General features: G+C 46.6%; 6 protein-coding genes across 6 annotated transcripts; 3 read left to right on the forward strand and 3 right to left on the reverse strand.

Annotated features, from left to right (window-relative positions):
• Positions 1–203: 203 nt before the first annotated feature.
• Positions 204–2,251, reverse strand: K441DRAFT_607454 (SURF6-domain-containing protein). The gene is made up of 3 exons (XM_067645440.1): positions 2,080–2,251; positions 1,937–2,020; positions 204–1,880 (listed from the first exon to the last, which is right to left on the reverse strand). Exons 1-3 carry the CDS (start codon positions 2,095–2,097, stop codon positions 393–395), a joined length of 1,590 nt encoding a protein of 529 aa, XP_067505908.1. The 5' UTR covers positions 2,098–2,251; the 3' UTR covers positions 204–392.
• A 355-nt stretch (positions 2,252–2,606) lies between these two features.
• K441DRAFT_46050 (uncharacterized protein) lies at positions 2,607–5,124 on the forward strand. The gene is made up of 3 exons (XM_067641767.1): positions 2,607–3,028; positions 3,078–4,402; positions 4,453–5,124. Exons 1-3 carry the CDS (start codon positions 2,887–2,889, stop codon positions 4,891–4,893), a joined length of 1,908 nt encoding a protein of 635 aa, XP_067505909.1. The 5' UTR covers positions 2,607–2,886; the 3' UTR covers positions 4,894–5,124.
• A 1,777-nt stretch (positions 5,125–6,901) lies between these two features.
• Positions 6,902–9,766, forward strand: K441DRAFT_46065 (glycoside hydrolase family 15 protein). The gene is made up of 7 exons (XM_067641771.1): positions 6,902–7,085; positions 7,134–7,213; positions 7,265–7,617; positions 7,674–8,324; positions 8,400–9,026; positions 9,094–9,158; positions 9,214–9,766. Exons 1-7 carry the CDS (start codon positions 6,996–6,998, stop codon positions 9,421–9,423), a joined length of 2,076 nt encoding a protein of 691 aa, XP_067505910.1. The 5' UTR covers positions 6,902–6,995; the 3' UTR covers positions 9,424–9,766.
• A 10-nt stretch (positions 9,767–9,776) lies between these two features.
• On the reverse strand, positions 9,777–10,897 carry K441DRAFT_685941 (uncharacterized protein; the record flags this gene model as incomplete). Its single annotated transcript, XM_067651937.1, has 4 exons — positions 9,777–10,109; positions 10,164–10,519; positions 10,571–10,639; positions 10,717–10,897. The coding sequence occupies 4 exons, from the start codon at positions 10,895–10,897 to the stop codon at positions 9,777–9,779; spliced, it is 939 nt and encodes a 312-aa protein (XP_067505911.1).
• A 792-nt stretch (positions 10,898–11,689) lies between these two features.
• On the forward strand, positions 11,690–13,116 carry K441DRAFT_551486 (concanavalin A-like lectin/glucanase; the record flags this gene model as incomplete). Its single annotated transcript, XM_067643102.1, has 3 exons — positions 11,690–12,316; positions 12,367–12,913; positions 12,989–13,116. The coding sequence occupies 3 exons, from the start codon at positions 11,690–11,692 to the stop codon at positions 13,114–13,116; spliced, it is 1,302 nt and encodes a 433-aa protein (XP_067505912.1).
• A 357-nt stretch (positions 13,117–13,473) lies between these two features.
• K441DRAFT_551482 (succinyl-CoA:3-ketoacid-coenzyme A transferase subunit B) lies at positions 13,474–15,137 on the reverse strand (the record flags this gene model as incomplete). Its single annotated transcript, XM_067643101.1, has 3 exons — positions 13,474–13,605; positions 13,658–15,019; positions 15,078–15,137. 3 exons carry the CDS (start codon positions 15,135–15,137, stop codon positions 13,474–13,476), a joined length of 1,554 nt encoding a protein of 517 aa, XP_067505913.1.
• Between the last annotated feature and the right edge of the window lie 8,150 nt (positions 15,138–23,287).

Raw genomic sequence — 23,287 nt, forward strand, 5'->3', positions numbered from 1 at the left:
ATCCAAACTTGCGCTAGAGAAGACTATTCACAAGCCTCTTGGTCTGATTTTGGATTTGAGGAAAGCAAATATCGACATTGGCTGAAGGTTGTTCTTTTTGGTCGAGTCATGAAGGGTAACTTGTAGTGTCATCGAATCTTGGAACATAACTATATCAGAAGGGAAATACTTCGACTTGGGCAAAAGTGGCGCCTGAGCATGATGAGGCATCAGAAAAAAGATATTAATCTTATTCGGTATATTGCTCCCAGCAGAGCATAAGAAATAATTCAGAGACAGAAGACTTGGAATTTGGCACAGCTCTTTGACGTCTTGCTAATGAACTTCAAATATTCGCTGTCTACAGTCATCTCTGTCGGTTTCAAAACGTGTATGCCGCCTGCAGCTGTGCACTATTTAGCCTTTGACCTAAAACTACCCTCGAAACCTGGTCTTTTAGACTTCTTTCCCGGTTTCTTGCCCTTAGCTTTGCCCTTCCCTTTGCTGCCTTTCTCCTCCTTCCGCTTTCTCAGATTCTCCTCCCGCTTCTTCTGTCTCATCTCTTGGCCCTTTTGTACTCCGGCAACCCTTTCGTTCCACTCACTCTCACTTTTCAGCTTCGCTTTCTCCTTCCGCTTGAGTGTCTTCTTCAAAAGTGACATGTCATCACGGACCTTTTCCCCATGAGCTCGTTTCTTGGCATTGAGCCATAGATCCTTCTCTTCGATATCTGCTCGCTTTTGCTCGTCCAGACCGCTTATCCTAGCACGTTTCTTCTCTGCAGCCTCAAGAGCAGTGCGCGGATCTTGCGGGCCTTTCCGTTTTTGAGACTCAATAAAACCTGATAAGCTCGAGTCCATCTGCTGACCGTCTTCAAACGCGACTCTACCGAATGAGAAATTACATTCTGATTCCTCTCGTCGGGGTGAGAATATATCAGGGGTAGTCAGGGGCGATCCAGATCCACGCAGTCGAGCTAGCTCGGCGTCAGCCTTAGCCCGTTCCTCATCCTCTTTCGCTTGCTTCCGCACTTCTTTCTTATGTGCTTTTCGTTGCTCCTCCTTTCGTCGCCTAGCCTCCATAAGTTCTTGTCGATTCCGTGCTGGCTTGCCATCTATACCATCCGCCTTTCTTGCAGCACGCAGTGCTTCAATCCGAGCTTGTAGTCGAGCCTTAAGAGCCTCTTGATCGACCTCGGGGTGTTTTGTTGCTTTTGGCTTCTCGGAATCTTCGGTTGTAGATTGGGGAACTATGGAAGATGATGATGATGCTGAGGGAATTGCAGAGACTGTGGAGGTTGGTGATTCAGGGATTGGAGTAGGCGTTGCCGTGGACAGAGGTTCCGATTTGTCGTCCTCTATGATACCGCTCATGTCGAGCTTCTCGATGACATCGTCTCCTGCATCCTTTTCAGCTTCGGAATCGGCCATGTCCTCTCCATTCATATAGGTAGCATCCTTAGCAGTTATATCTTCCTTACGAGCCTTCCTTGCCTGAGTCTTTTGCTGCTGTCTTTCCAGCTTCTCTTTCTTTCGCTGTTCCTTTTCTTTCCTCTTTTCCGCTTTGGCTTTCTTCCGCGCAGTGGTTGCGTCACCTTCATCTTCACCCTCAGCCTCAGGTCGGCCTGGTTTTATTGGTTTCACTTTGTCTGCTGAATCCAGACTGAGCTTGAGTTTCTTTACTTTCTTTCCTGACGCCTTGAGGCCTTGCAGAGGTTGTTCTTTCTCTCCCACATCAAGATCCGATCCATACTCTCCCTCCTCTCCCTCCAATTCTCTCTTACGTTTTCGCTCATTCTCGTCCATGATGTCCTTGGCACTTTTGTGGGATTCCGGATCTAATTTAGCTCGCTTAGCGTTCTGGCGCTCTTCTTTCGTCTGCTTTTTGCGTTGCCATTGATCCTAGGAGAAGACTCTGCTTAACAAGCGGCCAAAGGAGGTGGCAAACAGAGACATACGCTGGTATCCTCCCCGTAGTAGTGCTTGGCAGGTATTAGTGACATTAAGCCCTCGAAAGCTCTCGCGTGACTATTGAGCCGTTCCTATGGAGCTTGTCAGCACGAAATCGTCGAGCAAGTGGGGTGGCAGCTGAGTGACCAACCTCGAGATCGTCGGCCATTTTGCTAGACAGCAAGAATTGTATGGAATTTCGGTGTGCCTTTCAATCGATGGCAGAGAGATGTTCCTTAGAGAAGAATGGCTATTGTGGGGTTCGAAACTTTTCATGCAACTCTTGGCAGCGTGCTTTTAGTGTGGGCGGTGAAAATGTCTCCGGGCCGAAGCGCGAGCCGTTTTATCCACCAAGCTTTCATGCCTTTTCCTGGTTCATGGAGGATGCTTTGAAGTAGCTTCAATAACGTATAATAGAATGTCTATGGGATGTTTATCAAAAGTAGTAAACTACATGGTTTCCACTGTATATGCTGTTCTGGGGTTTGTGTGGCACTACTGAAGGGATCGCACCTTACTCCACAAAGCCGCATGCCAAGGCCAACCCAGGGACGTCCTGCGAGCCTCTTCAAGTGTAAAATCATCTCATTTCTTGCCTTTTCCGGTTGGCTTTTTCTTCCCTCTTGCGATTGAACGGCGCCGCTCTGTGCGGCTTGCCAAACTGCGAATGTATTTTCAGATCGGGAGGCAAGATAGGACGCGTTCGGATTGCACTGCCACGCCACTTAAATCCGGAAACTGAAGCTTGCTTTCGAAATTAAACATGAAGGAGCCGCGATCCACAGTTTAAGCCTGCGACAGCATTTATTTTCCACTTGTGTGTCTTGTTGAAATATTCGCTCTTCTCAATCATTGCGCTTTACTCAGTATTCAGCCCCTACAAATTATATCATTAGGGCGCTGACGCCATACATCTCACCACGGGTTTTGAAGCTTCGATTTACCTCTTCAGTTGCGAATGGCTTCCGCTGTCGTCGAAGCCAGGTCTTTGTCATCCCTCACTACTCTTGCTTCAAACCCCCCGCGCTATCCGCGGAATCCTACCCATGAGAAGCACGAACCTCTGGTTCTATACATTGCACGAGTTCCGGGGAGCAAAGGTACGAATAAGTTCTAATAAGAATTTCCTTCAGCTAAGTATAGATATAGATGTGTTTCTCACTCCGATGAAGCCTAGACAAAAAGTTGTCACTGCCGAGGATGTCCAGAGCTCATTATATTACCTACATGTAAACCAGCCCGAGGATGCTCGGCTGCTTGAGCCTTCAAACGTGGGACGCACAAGTGGTGAAGGCGATGTACTAAATGTAGAATCAGCAAAGCCACTTATAATTCCCAGGAAAGCACTGCTACCCAAACCATCGCAGTACGATAGTGGTATGCTCGCCCCAGATGCCACGACGTCATACTCGTCTGCCCCATCCAACCCTTCGATTAAGAGCAATGGAAAGCCCGTAGGGCCGCGGCCTCCCCCCTCACGACACGGCGTTCAGTTCACATCAAACGCAGGCGCATCAAACTACTCCCAAAGGCCGGCCTCGCCATTCGCCTCAAACCACCAAAGTAGGCAGTCAGCGGAGATTTTTGATTTCAGAAAAGAAAATGCTTCACCCGCTCTTCCACCCCGGAGGCGTTCAGAATTGCCTAAATTACCACCAAGGCCATCACATTACGGAGATTCACTGCCAAACTACGACGGCTTCCTAATAGTAGAAGAACACCCCCCAAGGAACTCCATGGGTGACAGATTGAGTCCAATTCCAAGTCCTATCAACGTATTCAACGAACGGCGAGGGTCGCCATCGCCTCAACGTGGACGCCTACAATCTTCGGGCTCTGACCAAATGGGCAGTTCAATTCCTCTCGGTGTATCACTCACTCTCATTCGTCGGGATCCAGCCTCCAGTGCACAGTGGAACGTTGCCCTAATTGAAGATCATCCAGTATTCGAAGCCTCTCCTTCCGCCCTCCATAACCCCTCAGCAGTGCAGAAAACCAAGAAGTCTGGAGCTCCCCTCTATATCGAAATTAACAACCCTGGATACTCTAAGTTCCTACATAACTCTGATGATATTGCTTCCTTATTGTCCAGAGGAAGTGATATTTCAGAGAGTGCAGTAAGAGCTCTAGATAAGGACAGGACGTTGCTTGAATCAAACCAGCAGGGGCATAAAGACGCTGTTTTCCGGAGGTGTCTCTGGATGGAAGGATCCAGATATACAAATGGCGGTTTCGGGCATCGACGGATGAATTCCAGTGACTCAAGTTTTGGTTTAGAGACTCCGAGAAGTAGCTCAGATAGTAGAGGAAAGGAGGGTGTGCTCGGCGGCTTCAATAATCCCGCAGCTCCTATCCCAGGTTGGGATAACCAGGGGCCTGAAAAGCGCACATCGGTCTTTAGAGGATACGAATTTCTGAGTCCGTGGAATGGACGTTGCGAGTTCTCTACTGGAGGAGGAGGACAGTCGTTAAAGGTGAGGTGCTTTCAATGCTAGATTCAGGCTAACTCTGACGCGTTTCGCAGTGCAAACATGTTCTACCGGGTGGACTTCCAGGTGTAGCTTCTTCTGCACCCGCACCAGTCAGCGAGCTCCGCTTCAATCTCCCCGGATCATCTATCTTTACCGGGCCTTCATCACCAAAGCCCGACGATCCATCTTCGAAAAGGTCCTCTTTCTTTAATCGCCCTCGTGCTTACCGAATGAATTCATCTACCTCAGACTTTGGGCCTGATGGCTCTAGGGAGCTTGCGCGGAACATTGAGAGACTAGACTTATCATTAGGACAGGAGCCAGCCGGCGGAGGGTTCGGTGGAAAGCAAGCAAAACTTGGGAAGTTGATCATAGAAGACGAAGGCCTAAAAATGATAGATCTTCTCGTGGCTGCCAACCTTGCGCTTTGGTGGAGAGTCTTTGAAAAAGTAGATAGAAAGTCTCAGGCGAATCGTGCCAGCTTTCAGGCTTAGTAGCTAAGTAGCAGCTGCTTTCTTGTTTACTCGCTAGTGATTGTATGCCGCTACAATGCTCTAATAGTAATAATATAGAACAGAGCGCACCAATACAGGCACAAATAAGCATTGTAGACCACGTCAGTACCTCGCTGAGGATCATTCACCCAGCCGCATGTCGTACTTCACCCTACCTTATCTTGAAGCAATTTTATCAGCCTGGTCTTGTCTCCTTCATCAATTTTGAGAACCCAGCCTCCCCGTCAAAATCCCTATTGATCACTATAAAAACTACACCGCCAAAAAGCAGGGATTATCCACCAAGTTTCTCTGACATGGTCCCGCCTCAACCCATTGTCGACCAAGCGTCAGTAACGCAGTCTCAGGCAACGGCACCTATTAAGGTTGATGGAACTGCAGATGTCGAACAATTTTTCCATCTTGCAACAAGCCAAAATAGATCCAAAATCAAATCTATTAATCTCAACCTTAACGCAGACAAATATGACGACTATCAAGACGACCTCTTGGCCATGGCGTTCACACAATTTCATCCAGACCACAAGAACATAAACCCGCATAAAATCGAGCGCATGACGATCACAGTCCACGGGATGATCCTCTTCACGCGACAAACATACGTTCTCACCTCTCCCGCGGCTTCAGCGGATGTCAATACTCGACTGAGGGCCCTGCTGACCAACAGAACCTCTCGGCGTGATAAGGAAGAGCTACCATTTGGCATTATCGCTCACGAAAAAGCCATCGTTCCAGCGCTGCTCGGACTTCGTGGAATCAAGAAAGTGGAGATCAACGGCAACATGGACGGAGAGCTTCTCGACGAATTGCTGGTGAACATGACTACGCGCCCAGGGGGGGTCGCCCCAGCGTCTCCTCCCCGCGAGGGCTTAGACGTCCCTGGGACTTTCTTCTCCGGTGCCTATGAAGGCTTCCTTGACAGAAACCCAGCCGGCTACGGGAACCCATATGCAAAAAACACCTTCGATAAGAAAAGCACCCTCACCAGTCTACGAGCATCAACGGGAAGCCGCCGTGACCGCGGGAGCCCATCCAACTCGAACAACAACTCAAATGTTAGTGATGACACTCCTGTCTACAGAGTCGACACACTGAAGCGCATCGCCGCCACACCGCAGGATATGGATGACTTTGGGCCTGGCAAGAAAGTTGTGAGACAGATGCATCTGGATTATATGAATGGTGAGGGCCGGAAATCTCCTCCGAAGGAACGGTGGGTAGTCCCTACTGGGAAAGGTGCCAGATGCGTTATGGGTTGGAAGGCGGTCTCGGAGTAGCTGAGGACAAGCTTCTACTTGCTGATTCTGGCCGCTGATGAAAATCCTGTTGCACCTTGAGATGATGAGTAGCAAAAATATTTGGAACTTCCTAATTCCTGGTGGCGTAATGCTGGACACCGGCAATTTGGACGCTGAAGACAGCATTATAGCACTTTACGAGTCTGAAACCAAAAATCTTGTACATTCTAATCAATAGGAAATGGTTCGGTTCGTGGTTATAGGTATATGAAAGTCCTCGGAAACCTATCAAAAATACGTGTTGCGTGGTTATAAATGAACGCATTGCTTCAGAGCAGTTAATTTGCGGCAGCGACTGAATGGCTTGCCACCATGATTGAAACTGCTTAGGGGTTCGAAATATTGGATTACGGTTGTGTATTGGATCCAGTAAGCCGTTTTAAAAGGTTCTCAGTATCCTATTTTAAGTATACATTGAGAGTCACGCCTCCGCTCAAGCTCTGTGAGTCGCGTGAGCAGATCCGGGGGGATAAATGCGAGGGGTGCAGCGAGGGGTATCGTGTTGTCGCTGCATTTGTTATGCGGCATGCAGGCAGAACAGTAGGACCACCAACAGGAAGATCTCACGATACTTACAAATTAGTCACGATGGTAACAGCCTGACGCCTGCATTTTGCTTCTTCCTAACGGTCTAGAGGAACTAATAAATACTATACAGCTTCGCCTCCAAGATCTCCGTCCCACTTGTTCACTGAAGCTTGTCCCGCCGCTCACTAGGCTATTGGTCCACTCTTTGTCAGTCTTCAGCTACTCACTAAAGGCCCCAGATTCATTTCACTTCTAATGGCGACCCCAACGTCATCGTCTGGTCAACGGGGTTCTAGCTATGAGCAAGATCCTACAGCAATGCGCCATGCAACTGGCTACATGCCAGTACGTGTGTCGCTCCATTCCGATGAATCCGGAGCTGAGTTTATGTAGATTGAGAACTACGGCCTCATTGGGAACATGAGAACTTGTGCTCTAGTCGCGACCGACGGCGGGCTAGATTACATGTGTTGGCAAGTGTAAACCTCAATCCAATTATGGAATCTAAATTGACTGCGGAATAGGCCAGAGTTTGATTCTCCATCTGTCTTCTGTCGCATGCTGGATAAGGATAAAGGCGGATACTTCGCTATCAGCCCAAATAAAAACCAAAATCTCACCACGAAGCAGCAATACCTGCCCAGTAGCAACATCCTACAAACCAGATATCTCCACGAAGATGGCGTCCTCAACCTCGTTGACTTTTTTCCCCGACCTAATTCAAAGATAGTTGCTACTCAAATTCGAAATGAAAAGGTGGCTGGAGCAAAATGGAACGCTATCTCGGAAAGGGCGACGCTTAAAAAGTGGCTTGTGCGTAGGGTTGAATGCATCAGGGGAGCAGTCGACGTGGATTTAGAGGTGTTTCCTGCTTTCAGTGAGCTTAACACATCTGAAGTACTCAAGCCGCCATGCTAATTCCTATCACTCCAGATTATGCTCAGGACGAACACACGACGGAAGTCTTTAGCCCAAAGGGATCTGTTAAAGGCGAGTGTCGCCAGAGAGTCATTTTCAAGTCAAAGAGTCTAGCTCTTGAATTGAATGCTACAATCGACTGCGATCCATTGGGAGAGTCGCCAGCCCTTCATTTCCACAAGAAGAACGAGAAGTCACCCTTAGGTGAAGGAATTACTACTACTTTCCATTTGAAAGAAGGACAGGCGGTATCATTTGTCCTCCGTGACCATACTGTAGACGGGGAGACTGATCATGAACATATCACTACTGCTCTGCTTGACCAAGTCCAGTTTGATACCCAAAACTTCTGGTTCAACTGGATTTCGAAAAGCAAATACAAGGGTGGTTGGAGAGAGGTTGTATCGAGGAGCTTGATGATACTAAAATTGCTGACTTATGAACCTACTGGAGCTATAATTGCAGCGCCTACTTTTTCTTTGCCCGAAGATTTCGGGGGGGTGAGAAATTGGGATTACAGATTTTCTTGGGTCCGAGACAGCTCTTTCACAATCTACATCCTGCTGCGAATGGGCTTCACTGAAGAGGCAGAAGCCTACATGAACTTTATCAGTGACCGTTTTAGGTACTCTAGGACTAAGGAGGGTGCATTGCCAATTATGTTCAGTAAGTCCCGAGTCGCTTTAATACGCCCAATTTAATCATCCTTCACAATCACACTTGTTTTAACGTTCGCCAAAGGCATTCGTGGCGATACTGACCTCCCCGAAATCGAGCTCAACCACCTTGACGGCTACAGAGGCAGTAAACCCGTTCGCATCGGCAATGGCGCCGCCTCCCACAAACAACTCGATATCTATGGAGAATTGATGGATGGAATATACCTCTACAACAAGTTTGGCAAGCCTGTCTCCTACGACCAATGGGTTTCCGTCCGCGAAATAACCGATTACGTCTGTACCATCTGGCAAGAAGACGACATGTCGATTTGGGAAGTCCGCGGCCGAACGCAAAACTTCGTCTATTCTAAAATTATGTTATGGGTAGCAGTAGACCGTGCTTTACGTCTCGCAGAGAAGCGATGCTTTCCATGCCCACGTCGCACGGAGTGGCTCAGGATCCGGGATGAGATCTATGAGGATGTTATGCAGAAAGGGTACAATCAAGAGATGCAGTGCTTCATCCAGAGCTACGAGGAGAACGAGGTTCTGGACTCAGCTGTGCTGATTGCGCCACTTGTGTTCTTCATCGCCCCTAATGACCCAAGATTCACGAACACTCTGGAGCGGATTCTGAAACCGCCGGAGAAGGGTGGTTTGACAAGTACGGGTTTGGTGTATCGGTATAACTGGCTAATGAGCGATGACGGTAAACTCAAACACCACCATTATCCCTCAGTTCTTTTTTATATTCAGTCACCCTAATCCTTTCCTAGGTGTCGGTGGTCGTGAAGGCGCCTTTAGCATGTGTACCTTCTGGCTAGTAGAAGCATTGACTAGAGTACGCCTGCTCCATCCTCCACATTCATGAGTAATTCACTAATTTACCAAAATAGGCGGGTGCCTACGATAAGAAATATCTTGTCAAAGCTATCAACATCTTCGAAAATATGTTATCATTTGCAAACCATCTTAATATGTTTTCAGAAGAGATCGCTCGCTCGGGTGAGCAGCTGGGCAATACGCCCCAAGCATTCAGTCATCTGGCCCTCATCAGCGCGGCGTTCAACTTAGATAGAATAACTTCAGGAGAAGGGGGTTTATGAGATGCAGATATAACTTGGATTCAGAGCTCTTCTTTGTATTTCGAGTTACTATTGCGTTAGATGGTGATCTAGCATCACATGCCCGCATAGAACAAGCATTTCAAAGATATAGCCAAAAGTGGTTTTCCTAATTATGACAAGAGCGGAAATTATGCTTTCGAAAAGACGGCAGAGGCTAGTGCTGATCATAACTGTGATGACACTCTCCACATCAGAGGTTTTAGATATACACGACCGTTCGGTGCGGCCCTCAAGGATTCTGACCTACTCCCGGTTTGAATCAGTTCATTATCGTTCCTCGAGAATTTTGTCCCACCCTCTCCAAATCCTACACCCGTTTCTTCCGTTCTTGTCTACTTCGCAGCCCGAGCGGCTTTATCGCTCGCAGTCTGGCTAATATTCAAACCCAACCCATTCGCATCCAAATACACCTTGTTCTGCGAGCTCTGAAGGACCTGCGCAACATTCCTTGCGTTCTCAAACTCCCTGAGATCAACATACGAACGGGACTTCTTAATGGCATCACCAATAAGCTCGGCAGAGCGTGCTTCACCCTGTGCGCGGACTACCATAGCTTGCTTCTCTTGACGGGCTTTATCGACAACGAAGGCTGCACGCTGGGCTTCTTGCTGCGCGACTTGTTTAGCTTCGACTGCAGCGGTAAACTCCGGTGAGAAAGCGAGGTGCTAGGAAGAATTAGAAACTGTAATTTCCCGTTTGTTCGGACACGAGGAACGTACAGTTAGAGACACATCATCCAACATGATATTAAACCTCGCCGCTCTCTTAACTAAATTATCCCGAACCAGCCTACTGACATTTTCACGCTGCGTAATGAGCTGGCTGGCATTGAACTGCGCCACCACACTCTTCAACACCTCATTTACGATGGATGGTAGCACACGTTCGTCGTAATCTGTTCCTAATGTGCGGTATATCTGAGGGAGGGCATCGACTCGCGGCCGCGAGAGCACACGGCAGGTTATGTTGACCATCTGCAGATCTTTTGTGCCGGTGAGCGACGCGACATTTCGGGGTTTAGCACGCACGTCGTAGGTTATTGGAGTTTCGAACCAAGGGATGCGGAAGTGGGTTCCTAAATTGATTATCAGTGGAGAGATGAGCCAGGATAGAAGAACTTTAGTACCTTCGCTATAGATTTCTTTGCCTACGCCTCCCATTCTTGTGTACTTGATTGCTCGGTGGCCACCATCAACTATACATTCATACGTTAGCTTGAGGTTCACTAGACCATTTTTTCGGTCTCAAACTCTAGCAATCCAGAAGACGAACCGTTGAACAAAGCGTTATTCAACAATACAGCTCCTCCTCCTAATACAACTAGGCTTAGGAGACCTGTTCCAATATTCTTAGGAGCACCTCCGCCAGCTCCGAATCGCCTTCCTTGCTGCTGCGCATTCTGTAATGTCTGCTGCAGCCTCCGCCATGTTTCCTGGGGATCTGGTCCTGACATTTTGATATAGAGATGGAGAGTGTAAGAGCCTCTGGGCTAGCGTGGGTATATGGGTCGTAGGCCGCTCTGATGGTGGTGATGAAGAGAGACGAATGAACGAACGAGGGTAGTCGGCAAAAATTCTCAGAATGACCGATAGAGGTAGAATAGAAAATGTAAACCGTCAATACATGTATTTTCATCACTTATCCACTCAGTGGCTTGTAGTAGTCAATTAGTATAGCTAGCATTTCTTATAGGCTGTTACCCACTCCGCAATGCTTCAATAACTTGATACTCTTTGCTTTCACCCTCTTCCTGTTATTTCTGCAGCTCCTTTGCCTAAATCGTCCGCCCACCACCGCGCACCGCATGCACGGGCCTCGCACCAATCAACTCGCAGAGTGCCCTCTGAAGCAAACACCTGGCCAAAAGGGACATGGACATTTCTGACGTTGGAGTAAGGCATGCTGTTGATTTCTCTGACGGCCTTCTAATCAAACACACCATCGACTTTTCTCCCCAAGTTGCAAACGTCATAAAGGAAGTACGGAACGTTGCTCTTGTCCTAATTGTCGCGTGGGTTGTGGTCTCTGTCGTGAATTATCGACGAGATACTTCGAGTCGAAACTGAAGAAATCCGGAGTAAGTCTGCAATCACCAGCAAACTTTGGTCACACTGACGAGAGGCACAGCTATCCTGCTACACAGCATTATAATTCAAAAATCTCGCCCTAAGATATCCCCTGCGCCTAACCGCGTTACCTTCCTTCTCGTGTACATATTGCCCCCATCCATACCTTCTCCTTCAGAATGTATATGTCACCATGGAGCCTACGAGCGCTTGCCTGGTCCACAATAGCAATATCCGCAGCGCAGGCGCAATACATCATCGACGATCTTAGCTTCGGCCACAAGGAAGGCTCAATATCTCCAAACCTGCGAGAAATACCGGGCTGGGATGTTTCCGGGGAGGGACACAGGCCTGATTTACTATCAGACCGTGTGATCCTAACACCTCCGTATCCCGGGAACAAGAGGGGAGCACTGTGGTCAGAAAACCCGGTTCAGCACTCAGAATGGCAAGCTGAGCTGCACTTCCGCGCTTCAGGGCCTGAGAGAGGCAGCGGGAACCTCCAGATCTGGTACGCGAAGGACGGACGGAGAGAGATTGGGCTCTCCAGCCTGTATACAACTGGGAGGTTTGATGGGTTGGTGCTGGTACTGGATCAGTATGGCGGTCGAGGCGGGACGATTCGTGGGTTTCTAAATGACGGGTCTGCATCGTATATGGACCACCATAACGTGGATTCGCTCTCTTTTGGGCAATGCAACTATCCTTACCGGAATTTAGGGCGGTTCTCCGTCCTGCAGTTGAAGCAAACGGCGGATTATTTCCAAGTCACTGTAGATGGCAATCCGTGTTTCCGGAGCGATAAAGTAAGGCTCTCTACTTCAATTTGCATCGGCCGTTCTAATGGACTGAGCAGATCAAACTCCCATCTGGCTACTATTTTGGCGTCTCGGCTGCTTCAGCAGAGACTCCCGATTCCTTCGAAGCTAATAAATTCGTCGTGTCCACCACCAACGCCAACACGCGCGAAGAGGTCAACCGCCAGCCGCCTCCGCAACAGATGGAGCAGCCACCCCAGCAGCAGCAGCAACAACAACCCGATATTCCCCAAATGCTGCAAGACACGTTGGCTGCCTCCATCCGTACCCAACAAGACCAGTTCGCTGACCTGCACAATCGTCTGCAAATCGTAAACCACCAAGTCAACAACATCTTCCGCGAGCTCGAGAAACTCACTAAGCGGCAAGAAGAACGACACGTGGAGCTCATGAATCGTGCGATCCCAATCCACGAGCACGTCAATGGTGTCGAGCGGAATGTGGAAAAGATTGAGGGCATTGTCAAGGCTATACAGAAGGACATTGAAGGCAAAGATTATAGGGAGCATCTAACAAACTTGCAGAATACTTTAAGGGATACGCAGACTCATATAAGCGAAGGCTTGCCGGCGGCTATGACCCATAGTGAGTGCTTTCCGTCCTGACCTTCCTGACTATTTGCACAAAGATTGGTTAGATTTGCTAACGTCGCTTTTACAGTTGTGACTGGTGCGAAGCCAAAGATGGGCATGTTCCTTTTCATCGCAGTTGCAGTGCAGGTCATGGTTTTGGGTGCCTATATTGTATACAAGAAACGTCGGAACAGTGCGCCTAAGAAGTATCTATAGAGCTCTGGCATTTGATGCCTTTGACAGTGTTGAGATCTCCACAGATGCCGAAACATATTGTACCATATTGCTTTTTCTTTTCTGTTTTGTTAGTTGACTTATTCTCCACACTCTGTAGGATAGTTGAATTATTTTGGGCGTCCAGGCGCGTAGAAGGACAATTAGGTTGGGACAAAAATGTAGCTAATGCTGTACCCGGGATGAGTAAATAGTTATGCACATTCTGTTCTTCCATTTTCCTAACAGGACCGACTCAAATATGTACAAACGCCTGGCTGGAAGCTCGCAAGATGCAAACAAGAAACGTCTAATTCTCTATTTTCACATTCTTTCCGTACTTTTAATTAGAGGAAGGGGCTATAGCATTGGCTTGACATCGCCGGCAACTTTGAAGGGAGCTTCCGTCTTTGACCTTACCTCGTCAACAGTGACGCCGTCCGCAAGTTCAACAAGAGTCAGGCCATCGGTGAAGTCAACATCAAATACACACTGCAATACGCATTAGCAGGCTCCTAAAGGAAGGAATGTTGGAGAGACCCACCAGGTCAGTGATGATCCTCGAGACACAGGCCCTGCCCGTCAGCGGGAACTCGCACTGCTTAAGGATCTTCGGCCTGCCCTTCTTATCTGTGTGCTCCATCGTCACAACCACCTTTGTCGCCTGCGGGTTCGACACCAAGTCCATAGCGCCACCGAAGCCCTTTATCTTGCCCGGCAACATCCAGTTCGCCAGGTCACCTCTCGCGCTTACTTGCATAGCTCCGAGAATTGTGAGATCAATCCGACCAGCTCGGATCATACCGAACGACTCATCAGATCCAAAACACGACGCTCCTGGGAGGAGAGTCACGGTCTCCTTGCCCGCGTTGATCAAGTCTGGGTCCTCTTCGCCCTTCTTTGGATACGGCCCTAGACCCAGGATACCGTTCTCAGACTGCAGCTGCACCTCGACGGATTTGTCGACGAAGCTGGGTGCCAGCATTGGCATACCAATGCCTAGGTTTGCATACATGCCGTTCTTGAACTCCTTCGCAGCTCTCCGCACTATCCTCTCCCGCTTGTTTGCAGCATCGCCCGAGCCGAGAGCGTTCATCGCGTCGGCGGGATCTTTAGCGTTCACGATCTTCTCGATGTTCTTCTTCTCAGTGCTCTGAATCACTCTGTCGACATAGATACCTGGCACATGCACGGCGACGGGATCAATGTCACCAGGTTCAACAATGTGCTCTGCTTCGACGATCGTCACCTTCGCATTCCGCGCCATGGCACCGTTGAAGTTGGCGGCCGCAAACCTGAACATGGCATTGCCCAGCCTGTCTGCCTTCCAGGCCTTGATGAAGGCGTAATCACCCTTGATCGCCTCCTCCATGACGTACGACTTGCCATCAAACACCTTCACATCCCGCGGCGTGCTGTACGCAGCCACGGTGCCATCAGCATTGTGCTTCAGCGGCAGCTCGCCCGTCTGGACCACTGTGCCGAAAGCCGCAGGGGTGTAGAAAGCTGGAATGCCAGCACCACCTGCACGGCAGCGCTCCGCGAGTGTGCCCTGCGGTGTGAGTTCTAGCTCGATCTCACCCTTGAGGTACATGTTCTCGAAGACCTTGTTTTCGCCCACGTAACTGGCAATCATTTTCTTGATCTGCTTGGACTCTAGAAGGAGCCCAAGGCCTGAGCCGACCACACCAGCATTATTGGAAACAGCTGTTAAGCCGGTGATTGAAGGAGTCGATTTGACTTGGTTGATCAATGTGTCGGGAACACCGCAAAGACCGAAGCCGCCGCAGAGGAGAATGCTATTTGATTTCATGTCGGCAACAGCTTCCGCAGCCGAGGGGAGGATCTTGTTAATTTCATTGCGGCGGTAGGTGGAGGAGAAAGAGCGGGCGAGATTTAGGTATGTCTAGACGAGTTATTTTGGTCAATTGGAGCTCCGTAACAGAAGTAAATATCAGACGAACCTTAGAGGTTGATCTAGAGAAATGTGCTGCTGTCCGCACACATAAGGTTATTGAAGGCATTGTCGGTATTATTCCGCCCTCCTCAGATGTCACTAACACTATTCTGCGAGTTCAACTCTCAGATATAGCAGCAAATTTAATCAAACGGCAAGTTTGAACTAGGAATAAATGGGTAAGAAAGAAGACAGGAAGACAGGAAAAGTCAAGAGAAGAGAAATTGACTCGGGGGTTGTTTATGAGAGCTCACCCACCGCAGCTGGATGTGTCGGCTCTCTTGCGGAAGGTCCCCGCACACCACTAACCCCTGCAAAAAGTCCCAAGGCTCTCCTAGCCGCCCATCAAGCCGATGGTAACCTACTTCGGCATACCAGACAGGAATGTTTTGGACATACCCCAGCATTATCACCAAACCGTGACTGCTCTGTATTATTCTACGGCATATCGTTTCTCTTACATTTCTTCAGGCATTTATGATTCTATACGATCGGCCGAAGGGAGAATCTTCAACCCCGCTGGAGAGCTTTAGAACTCGTCTTGACCCCCGGGTATTGATTTTTCCACCATCCAAACCCACATATAGACATCTCCTCAACAATAACAAACCCTAGCATTAAACTATGACCACTTAGGAAGCATGCAGGTCATTCACACTTTCTGCACAAGATTCCACGGTACGGTTTTAAACAATTCAGGAGAGGAGCAAAATAGGCCGCCGGTCTATATTTGGTGAGGAGTACGGGGTATCTTCAATCTCGGGGAACACGGAAGATATAGGGGAAATAGAGAACTGGATCTCTTTAATAGGCATCCTTGGAATGCCAAGGTAATATGCTGACAAAAACTCTAAGAAGCATCTACGCCTCAGCCGAACTCTACAAAAGTTAAATTTTTTCATTTTTCATTCGCATGCCAGTAAGAAAGGTTCCTGGAGCGTTATAATATATCACCGAGCAAAACACTGGGTGAGAGTTCTAGCCGGGACAATACATAATCTATGCCATTTCTTATGACTGGTTCCAACACACTACTACCTGCAGCTCCTATGGCCTTTGGTGCACCGTCGCAGGGTCCAACACAGAACTTTCAACTGGCTGTGTTCAAGCATGGAGGAATGGTAGGTTGTTAGCACCACATTTCAATGCCAGGATCTTAAAAGACTCTACGGAAGGAGGTTGGCAAAAACCAAAAACCCGAAGGTTAAAAAATAAAATTCCAGGGAGTAGCGGGACAGAAAGTCAAAAATCCGTATGAGCGAAAAAAGGTACGAAAGGTGGTTCGTTTCCTCATTCGGAGTAAAGTGCTCCCAGGTAATAAATTACTAGCACTCAGCCTTTTTTTTCCGACAATCTCCTGGGGTCTCTAGATGGTCCTAGGGCCAAGCCATGCACCTGCAAACCAAATCCTCACCGAATTTCTTCGTTGGGCCCACTGGGGTCTAACTGTATTTCTCTATGACGCTAGAAGTCCCCGGAAATTTGAGCGTTCCTGTCGAGCTGTATATATCTGACTTTGGAATTCCGATATGGTTCTCCTACTTTCTGTATTTGTGAGTTTCGCTAATAAACACGTATGCAGTAGAGAGTTCGTTCTTTGAACCGATGTTGAAAGAGGGCCAGGAAGCCGGAACTTGCTTGACATAACGCATTTTATGTTGAACTCCGAGTCACTGTAAGAAGATGAGCTAAGACTCCCGTCGTCTCAGACATTACAATCAGTGTCTACATAGGATGGGCAATCAAATGGTGTACCAACCTCCCGAGACCCTCCACAATGGATGCAGAACTATGCACGACTGGGTTCATCTAGAGTGGCCAAGGCGACGATTACGTTTCACTCTAGATAGATTATGCAACAATGTACTCCGTGAAGGGCTAAAATATCTCCGCCACCTCGTTTGTAAAACGGTTGCTAGGGGCATCGGTATGGAAAGTGAGTGGGGAGAGAGTACGGCGCTAGAAGATGCAACACAGCATGGATTTGCGTACGTTAGATGGTTGTGGCATCCACGACCGGGTATTTTCGTAGATATTCTGGACAAGGACGCTCTGTTGGCATTTTTGATGGTTGATATAAGCACTTATGACGCCATACTATGTAGCTAGATCGTGTTAAGTAGTGGAAACAATTCAAAGAGCAACAACTGTGGCATTTAGACGACCAGGTGGGCGTTTGGCGGGACGAACATGGCCAGGTAGTAGAAGTTTAATAGATTTACAAAGTTGGTGCCAAAATAAGAGTTTCAGAGCATGGGCTGAGAAAAAGGACGTTCTAGTATATAATTTATCTTACTAAACCTGTAAGGCAGTATTGCCAGGGTGTACGGTAGGGAGCAGGCAAGCCGAGCATGAGTCACATAGGGAGTCGATGGAAGAGGACGATATGGTAATGAGGGTAGGCAATAGCCTGAGTACAGAGAGAGACGAACCGATGGGGGAGGAAGGAGGCTGCAAGCCCGAGGTGCTTATAAGGAGGTGCCAAGGGCTAGCCGAAGGCTAGCCTTGGCGACCCCTAAGAGCCCCTAGGCGATGCAGCCGAGTAAGGGACCAAAAGTACCCTTACAAAACCCTCGTTTTGGTGTATGGTCTTCATCTAAACACGAACCACGGAACATCGACAGTGCGTGGAATAGCACATCGTTAGCTGCTGAGTTTATAGTTATTAATTAGGGAGATGTGATCATGTGAATCACAGGACAAACGATGAATATAAATCTGGCAGAGACATTAGCTGGCTCCCGGGCTCTATAAAACGCATCGGCCATACTTACTTCTAGCTACTAAATTCTACGCATCAAAGGGCAAGTCAATAGGAAGCTGTCTGCAAAAGATAGGTTGCGTTGGTATGAGCATGCCATTTTGGCTGCATAGAGATCTATTCATTTGGGAACCCAGCGGCGATATAACTGATGAGCTGTGATTTCACGTTGTCACAAAAACACCTCGCACCAGGATAGCCAGGGATCTTCCATATGCTTCAGATGATGAGTTTAAATATATCCTCACTCACTTCCACAGATTACCTCAAAACTCCCTTACGACGAAGGCGAGACTGGAGAATTTGTGCGAAGTCTTAAGTATTAACAGAAATGGTTCGTTAATTTGGCCAGATGCTATTGGATTCCCTGGCATCATCCTCCATAATATCAGGGAGATGGAACTTAGTCAGATGACGAACCCTACTATGAGGGAATGCTTGATCGCCGCGGGTGAGGCCAAGGCGAAATTGGAAGAGTATAATTAGTGGAATAAGCAAGGCTCTAGGAACGTGACAGAACGCTTGAAGGCTTGATTAGAATATTACACGGCTAACGAAGAATAGAAGCAAGCTTGCGATTTCCTACGTCTTTGCCTCGAATGCGGGGCAGCTATTATTAGGCAAGAATATTTCCCACCCACCCAAAATAAAAAAATAAAAAATAAAACTTAAAATAGTGAAACTCGCAGCATAGGATCAATACTTGTAGGTGATATGTATTAAGAGAGTGGTATACCAGCGGCGCCCGAAGTACCTACCCCACACGCTGGCAATGTTCAAAGGCATGCCACTTGTTAGAATGAGGCGTCATGAACGGCTAGACACTCCCTGCTTCTTCGAATAAGCGAGCCCTTGGCAAAATACCGGCCTACCTACCTCTCAGCCGGAGAAAAAGGTGGCCGATATTCGTCCGTGCGCCCACTACACTATTTTGATGTAAACAAGACACTTATTACCACCCTCACACCTCATAATGCCTTCTTATAAGGTAATTAAAGTACGTAAATCAGTCATAATTGGTATACTAAAAGCTACATGAATGTGAGAGAAGAGATGGGCAAATGACTAGGTACTAGCTAGGTAGAGAAATTGAGCGATTTTAGTGCGGGCGTAAGGACGAATATCGGCCACCTTTTTCTCCGGCTGAGAGCCTACTAACAAGGGAGGCGTCTGAGCCATGATGCCCCTAGGACTATTGTTGTACATGAATTTTGGAATATCGGAGGAAAGAATCCATCAAGGCTTGAAAGCGGTCTCACCTCATTAATTCCTAATGTTCTTACCACAAGCGATCTTTCACTGATCGCAAAGATGCTATGACCACTACCTTGTGTTGATGACGAAGCCACGATACGGAAATCTCCAAGTTAACTCCAACTCCTTTCCACATACATAATTACTAAGGGGTTATAGCAACAGCTCCTCGAACAACTGGAAAATCATTGCGGATAGCAGGCAGACTTAGAGAACACACATGTTTAGGTGAGGAAAGAGATCAGCATCCTTAGACTTTCATTGACCCGAGGTACGAGTGGTCTATACTTTCAGGGTGTGCCAATTTTCAAACTTTGCCAAGCTAGCTTCTGATTGGTTCAAAAAAACTTGCGGACGGTAAGTCGTGGCAGAATTCACGTGACGAACTTCAAAATATTGGAACATCAAAATATTATACACGTACCTTTTTATTGACGTCTCTGTTAATATCTCTATTAATACCACTATATATGCCATAACTATAGCAGACCTTACTGTAATTAAGTGTAGCAAGTGCTGTATCTATAAGCCCCGCCTTAACTTTGTTAAAGATGGTCCTTTAAAGAAGCTTTTAAAGCTGTGCCAGTTATATTAGTCAAAGGCGCGTATTCCCTATATACTACTTCTACTTTTGCTTACTTTTCTAGGCCTCTAAATATAATTTAAATAAGCGGAGAGCTCTTGTAGAGTTAGGTTCTACTACTGATAATCATCCTATAAGGCGCCAGTAAACTACTCTACCTAAAAACGATACTAAGAACGCCTTCCTGCCTCACGGCCAGAATAGCTAAGATACCCCTAAAATAGCTCAACAGCGGAAGATAATTAGGGCAATACAACGGGAGCACCGCATTCTTAATCGGCGGGGTAAAGCTTACTCGCCTACTCCTCCGCTGTATAATACAGATAAAGCTCCGTATAGTAGAAGAGGCGCTCTAGATAGCCTAAATACGTCCTTACTAGAACTAGCTCCTATACCTACTCTACCGCCAATACCTACTCCTACTCCAACTACGGCCATACCCCCACCCATTTCGACTGTTAATTAGGAGCGAATTAAGAAGTTTAGGAGTATACTATAGGCTAAATATATAGAGACGTGTAGTTATTGTAAGGAGCGGTAGTTCTAAATAGGCCTAGCTACAGAGGGTAATAATATAGGTGTATATAAAGCCTACATTAAGGATGCCAATAGCCTTAAGGATCCAACCCTTTCTTCCCTATTTAGTAAAAGCAACGGGCTTAATCCGGGGCCTATTCCTGGCTTTCTACCTATACTTACCGCAGTAGAGGAGCTTCTAATTGCGCGCGTATACGTTTATCTATAAGTCGTGCGTATACGCGGCTAGTAATATCGCTATACTAGCCACGTCTGCTACTTTGGCTAGAACACACTAAAGACTTAGAGGTAGCTACTACGGCTACCTTCTAAACTCGATATACTAGTCGTAAGGCCTACGGCAGTAGAGGGTAGCGAATACCTAAGTTGGCGGTTTACTAAGCGGTATACTATAAGGCGCTCTACTATAGCATAATAGCTTTGCTTTCTAAAGGCCAATTATCCTAATTATTACGACGTTAAAATATATAGCACCCGGCTTACTAGCTTACCCGAAAATGGCTCTATATTAGATTAGCTACCTTATATTAATAAGTCGGAGTCTAATTCTAGTGGCCCGACGGCTTACCCTACTACTCCTATATAGCGTCCTCCTACTATTAATCCTCTGTCTACCAAGCTTAGCAGTAATATACTAGACAACGAATTTAATAACGACGTATTAGATACTTTAGTTCCTAATCTAGTACCTAACCTTAATAAATTAGAGCTTTTAGGTCGCAAGGTTTAACACTAATAAGACCTATAAGCGGGCCTAGAGGTTCCTACTATACGATAGACACCTCTCTCTAAGCGATTAGCTAACCTTATTATGCGCGGCGCCTTTCCTACTCTATTTCCTTATGGTAAAGCCGATTTTAATATACTATAAAGCTGTACAGTTATCCTGGCTGCGTACGCTAAGTATATGCTTAAGTATTAGGACGGTCGGTTTGGCCGCTACCCCTTATTTCGCTACTACGTGTTTAATCGGATTATAAGAGAGCAAGCCCTTAACGCCACCTGCTTCCTTTACGGCCGATTAAATAAGAATAGTTTATCTTTAAATAAGCTTAATAATCTTATAAATAGTAGTGGGAGTGACTAGGTTCTAAATAAGATTGTACGGCATATATAGAAGCTTAAGGGCACTAGGCCTTACTGGAAGCAAAAGAGAAATAAGCTTACGGCTTATACTAAAAATATTAAGAGCGGGTCTCTATTCTTTATACTTAGCGCTGCTAATCTATATTGGTATAATCTACACTCTTATATACCTCTATTTAACGAATATAAGGCTGTTAATAAGGCTTAGCGCTACCGGATTGCTTCTTAAAATCTTAACAATAATCTATATATTACTACTTACTGGCTATATCGCCGCTTTAATCTATTTAGGAAGCACATACTTATAAGTCTATTTAATAGCACTGACTTTTAGTCCTAATATAAGTGGTAGGTGTGAGGTAGCGGCTATATATATAGCTTTTTATGGAGTTTAATAGCCCCAAAGCCAGATCCGTTAACTGGTAAATTAAGGGCGGCTTTTACTAAGCACTGGGCTGCTTTTATATCTGTAATAAATCCTAATTAATCTAGGCCTCCTAATCTTTAATATCCTTCTACTCTTAGCTATAAAGAATAGCTTAATACCAGTAAGCTTCTTACCGCCTGCCTTAATCGATTTTAATGGCACCATAATTGCACCAAATCTTACTGCTTAAGATTAAAGAAAGGCTCCGCTAAAGCAAAGAAGTGCTACTTCTACTTTCTACACCCTCTCCGCAATAAGGCCGCTATATTAAAGGATTAAAATCTATATTACTAGATATTCTATCTATAGCGTAATAATAAGCTTCTTAATAGCTATAATACGGCTATAATACTGGCGTAGATGGCAAATATTAATACGTCGCCCGCTATAAGTATATTAGTAATAGTTAACTATATAGGCAAATATTACAGCAAGGAAGAGAAGAAGTTAACTTCCTACCAGGAATTACTTTAATTAGTACAGCTATATACTAATAGCCTTTATACCTTTAGTTTAGTTATAACTAGGTTTATAAATAAGCTTATTACTAAACGCGATTGGTTAGTATAGGAGGTATACTATCTGCTTTTTAACATTCCCCTTTCTAAAGGCTTAAGGAATATAATAACTTTAGACTGCCGCTAGGAGGATGATTAAAGCGCTATATATAAGCTTAAGGATAGGCAACTAAGAGGGTACGGACTATCTAACTATAAGAAATATAAGCGCCGGCTAGATGGGGTAGAGGACGTTACTTTCCTTAATTTTTTACTCCATTTTAATTACTCTACTTATAAGTATTAACTAAGAGTAAGGCCTTAAGTTATATTATACTTTCCGCGATATAAAGGCGATCCTTCCTATCCGCAGTATCCTAAGTTCTACCATATAAAGCTTATTCTTTATTATCCATAAAGGGAGTATAAGGAAGTGGCTACTTATACTAATAGATTTAGGGCCCCTAATTATATGGCTTCCTATTAGGCTTACGTTAACTCTTATTAGCACCCACCTAACTACTTCTGCAATTAGAAACTAGAGGAAGTGTAAGAGTACATATATTAGATCCCGCCGCGCTTACGATCAATATCGCAAGCACTCCGTGTCTTTTTGGCCGAATGGCGACGTTAGGGCGGGAAACGTTACAATTGTGCTTGCGAACTTACTGGGGCCAGGTGTCGTGGGTTCGATCCCCATCGGTCACTTCGCTCTGGTACAGTCTAACGCGCATCCGTGCGATGAGGCGTCGGTAAAGATTCCGATCGCTTACGTTACTGGGGACTCCTAATATATGGTGCGACTCTTCGTGTGCGGACCCCCTGCGGCTTGGCGTTCGAGGACGAACGCGCAGAGGGGAGGGCAATTGTAAGAGTACATATATTAGATCCCGCCGCGCTTGCGATCAATATCGCAAGCACTCCGTGTCTTTTTGGCCGAATGGCGACGTTAGGGCGGGAAACGTTACAGGAAGGTTATAAAACTACTAATAATATTAATAAGTTTAAGGGCGATTTTACAGACGACTTAGAGCTATACTAGTCCTTTAAGGCCCTATATACCCGCGTTTAA

Source organism: Cenococcum geophilum (genome assembly GCF_001692895.1).
Source record: "Cenococcum geophilum 1.58 unplaced genomic scaffold K441scaffold_13, whole genome shotgun sequence".
Taxonomy (NCBI): Eukaryota; Fungi; Ascomycota; class Dothideomycetes; order Gloniales; family Gloniaceae; genus Cenococcum; species Cenococcum geophilum.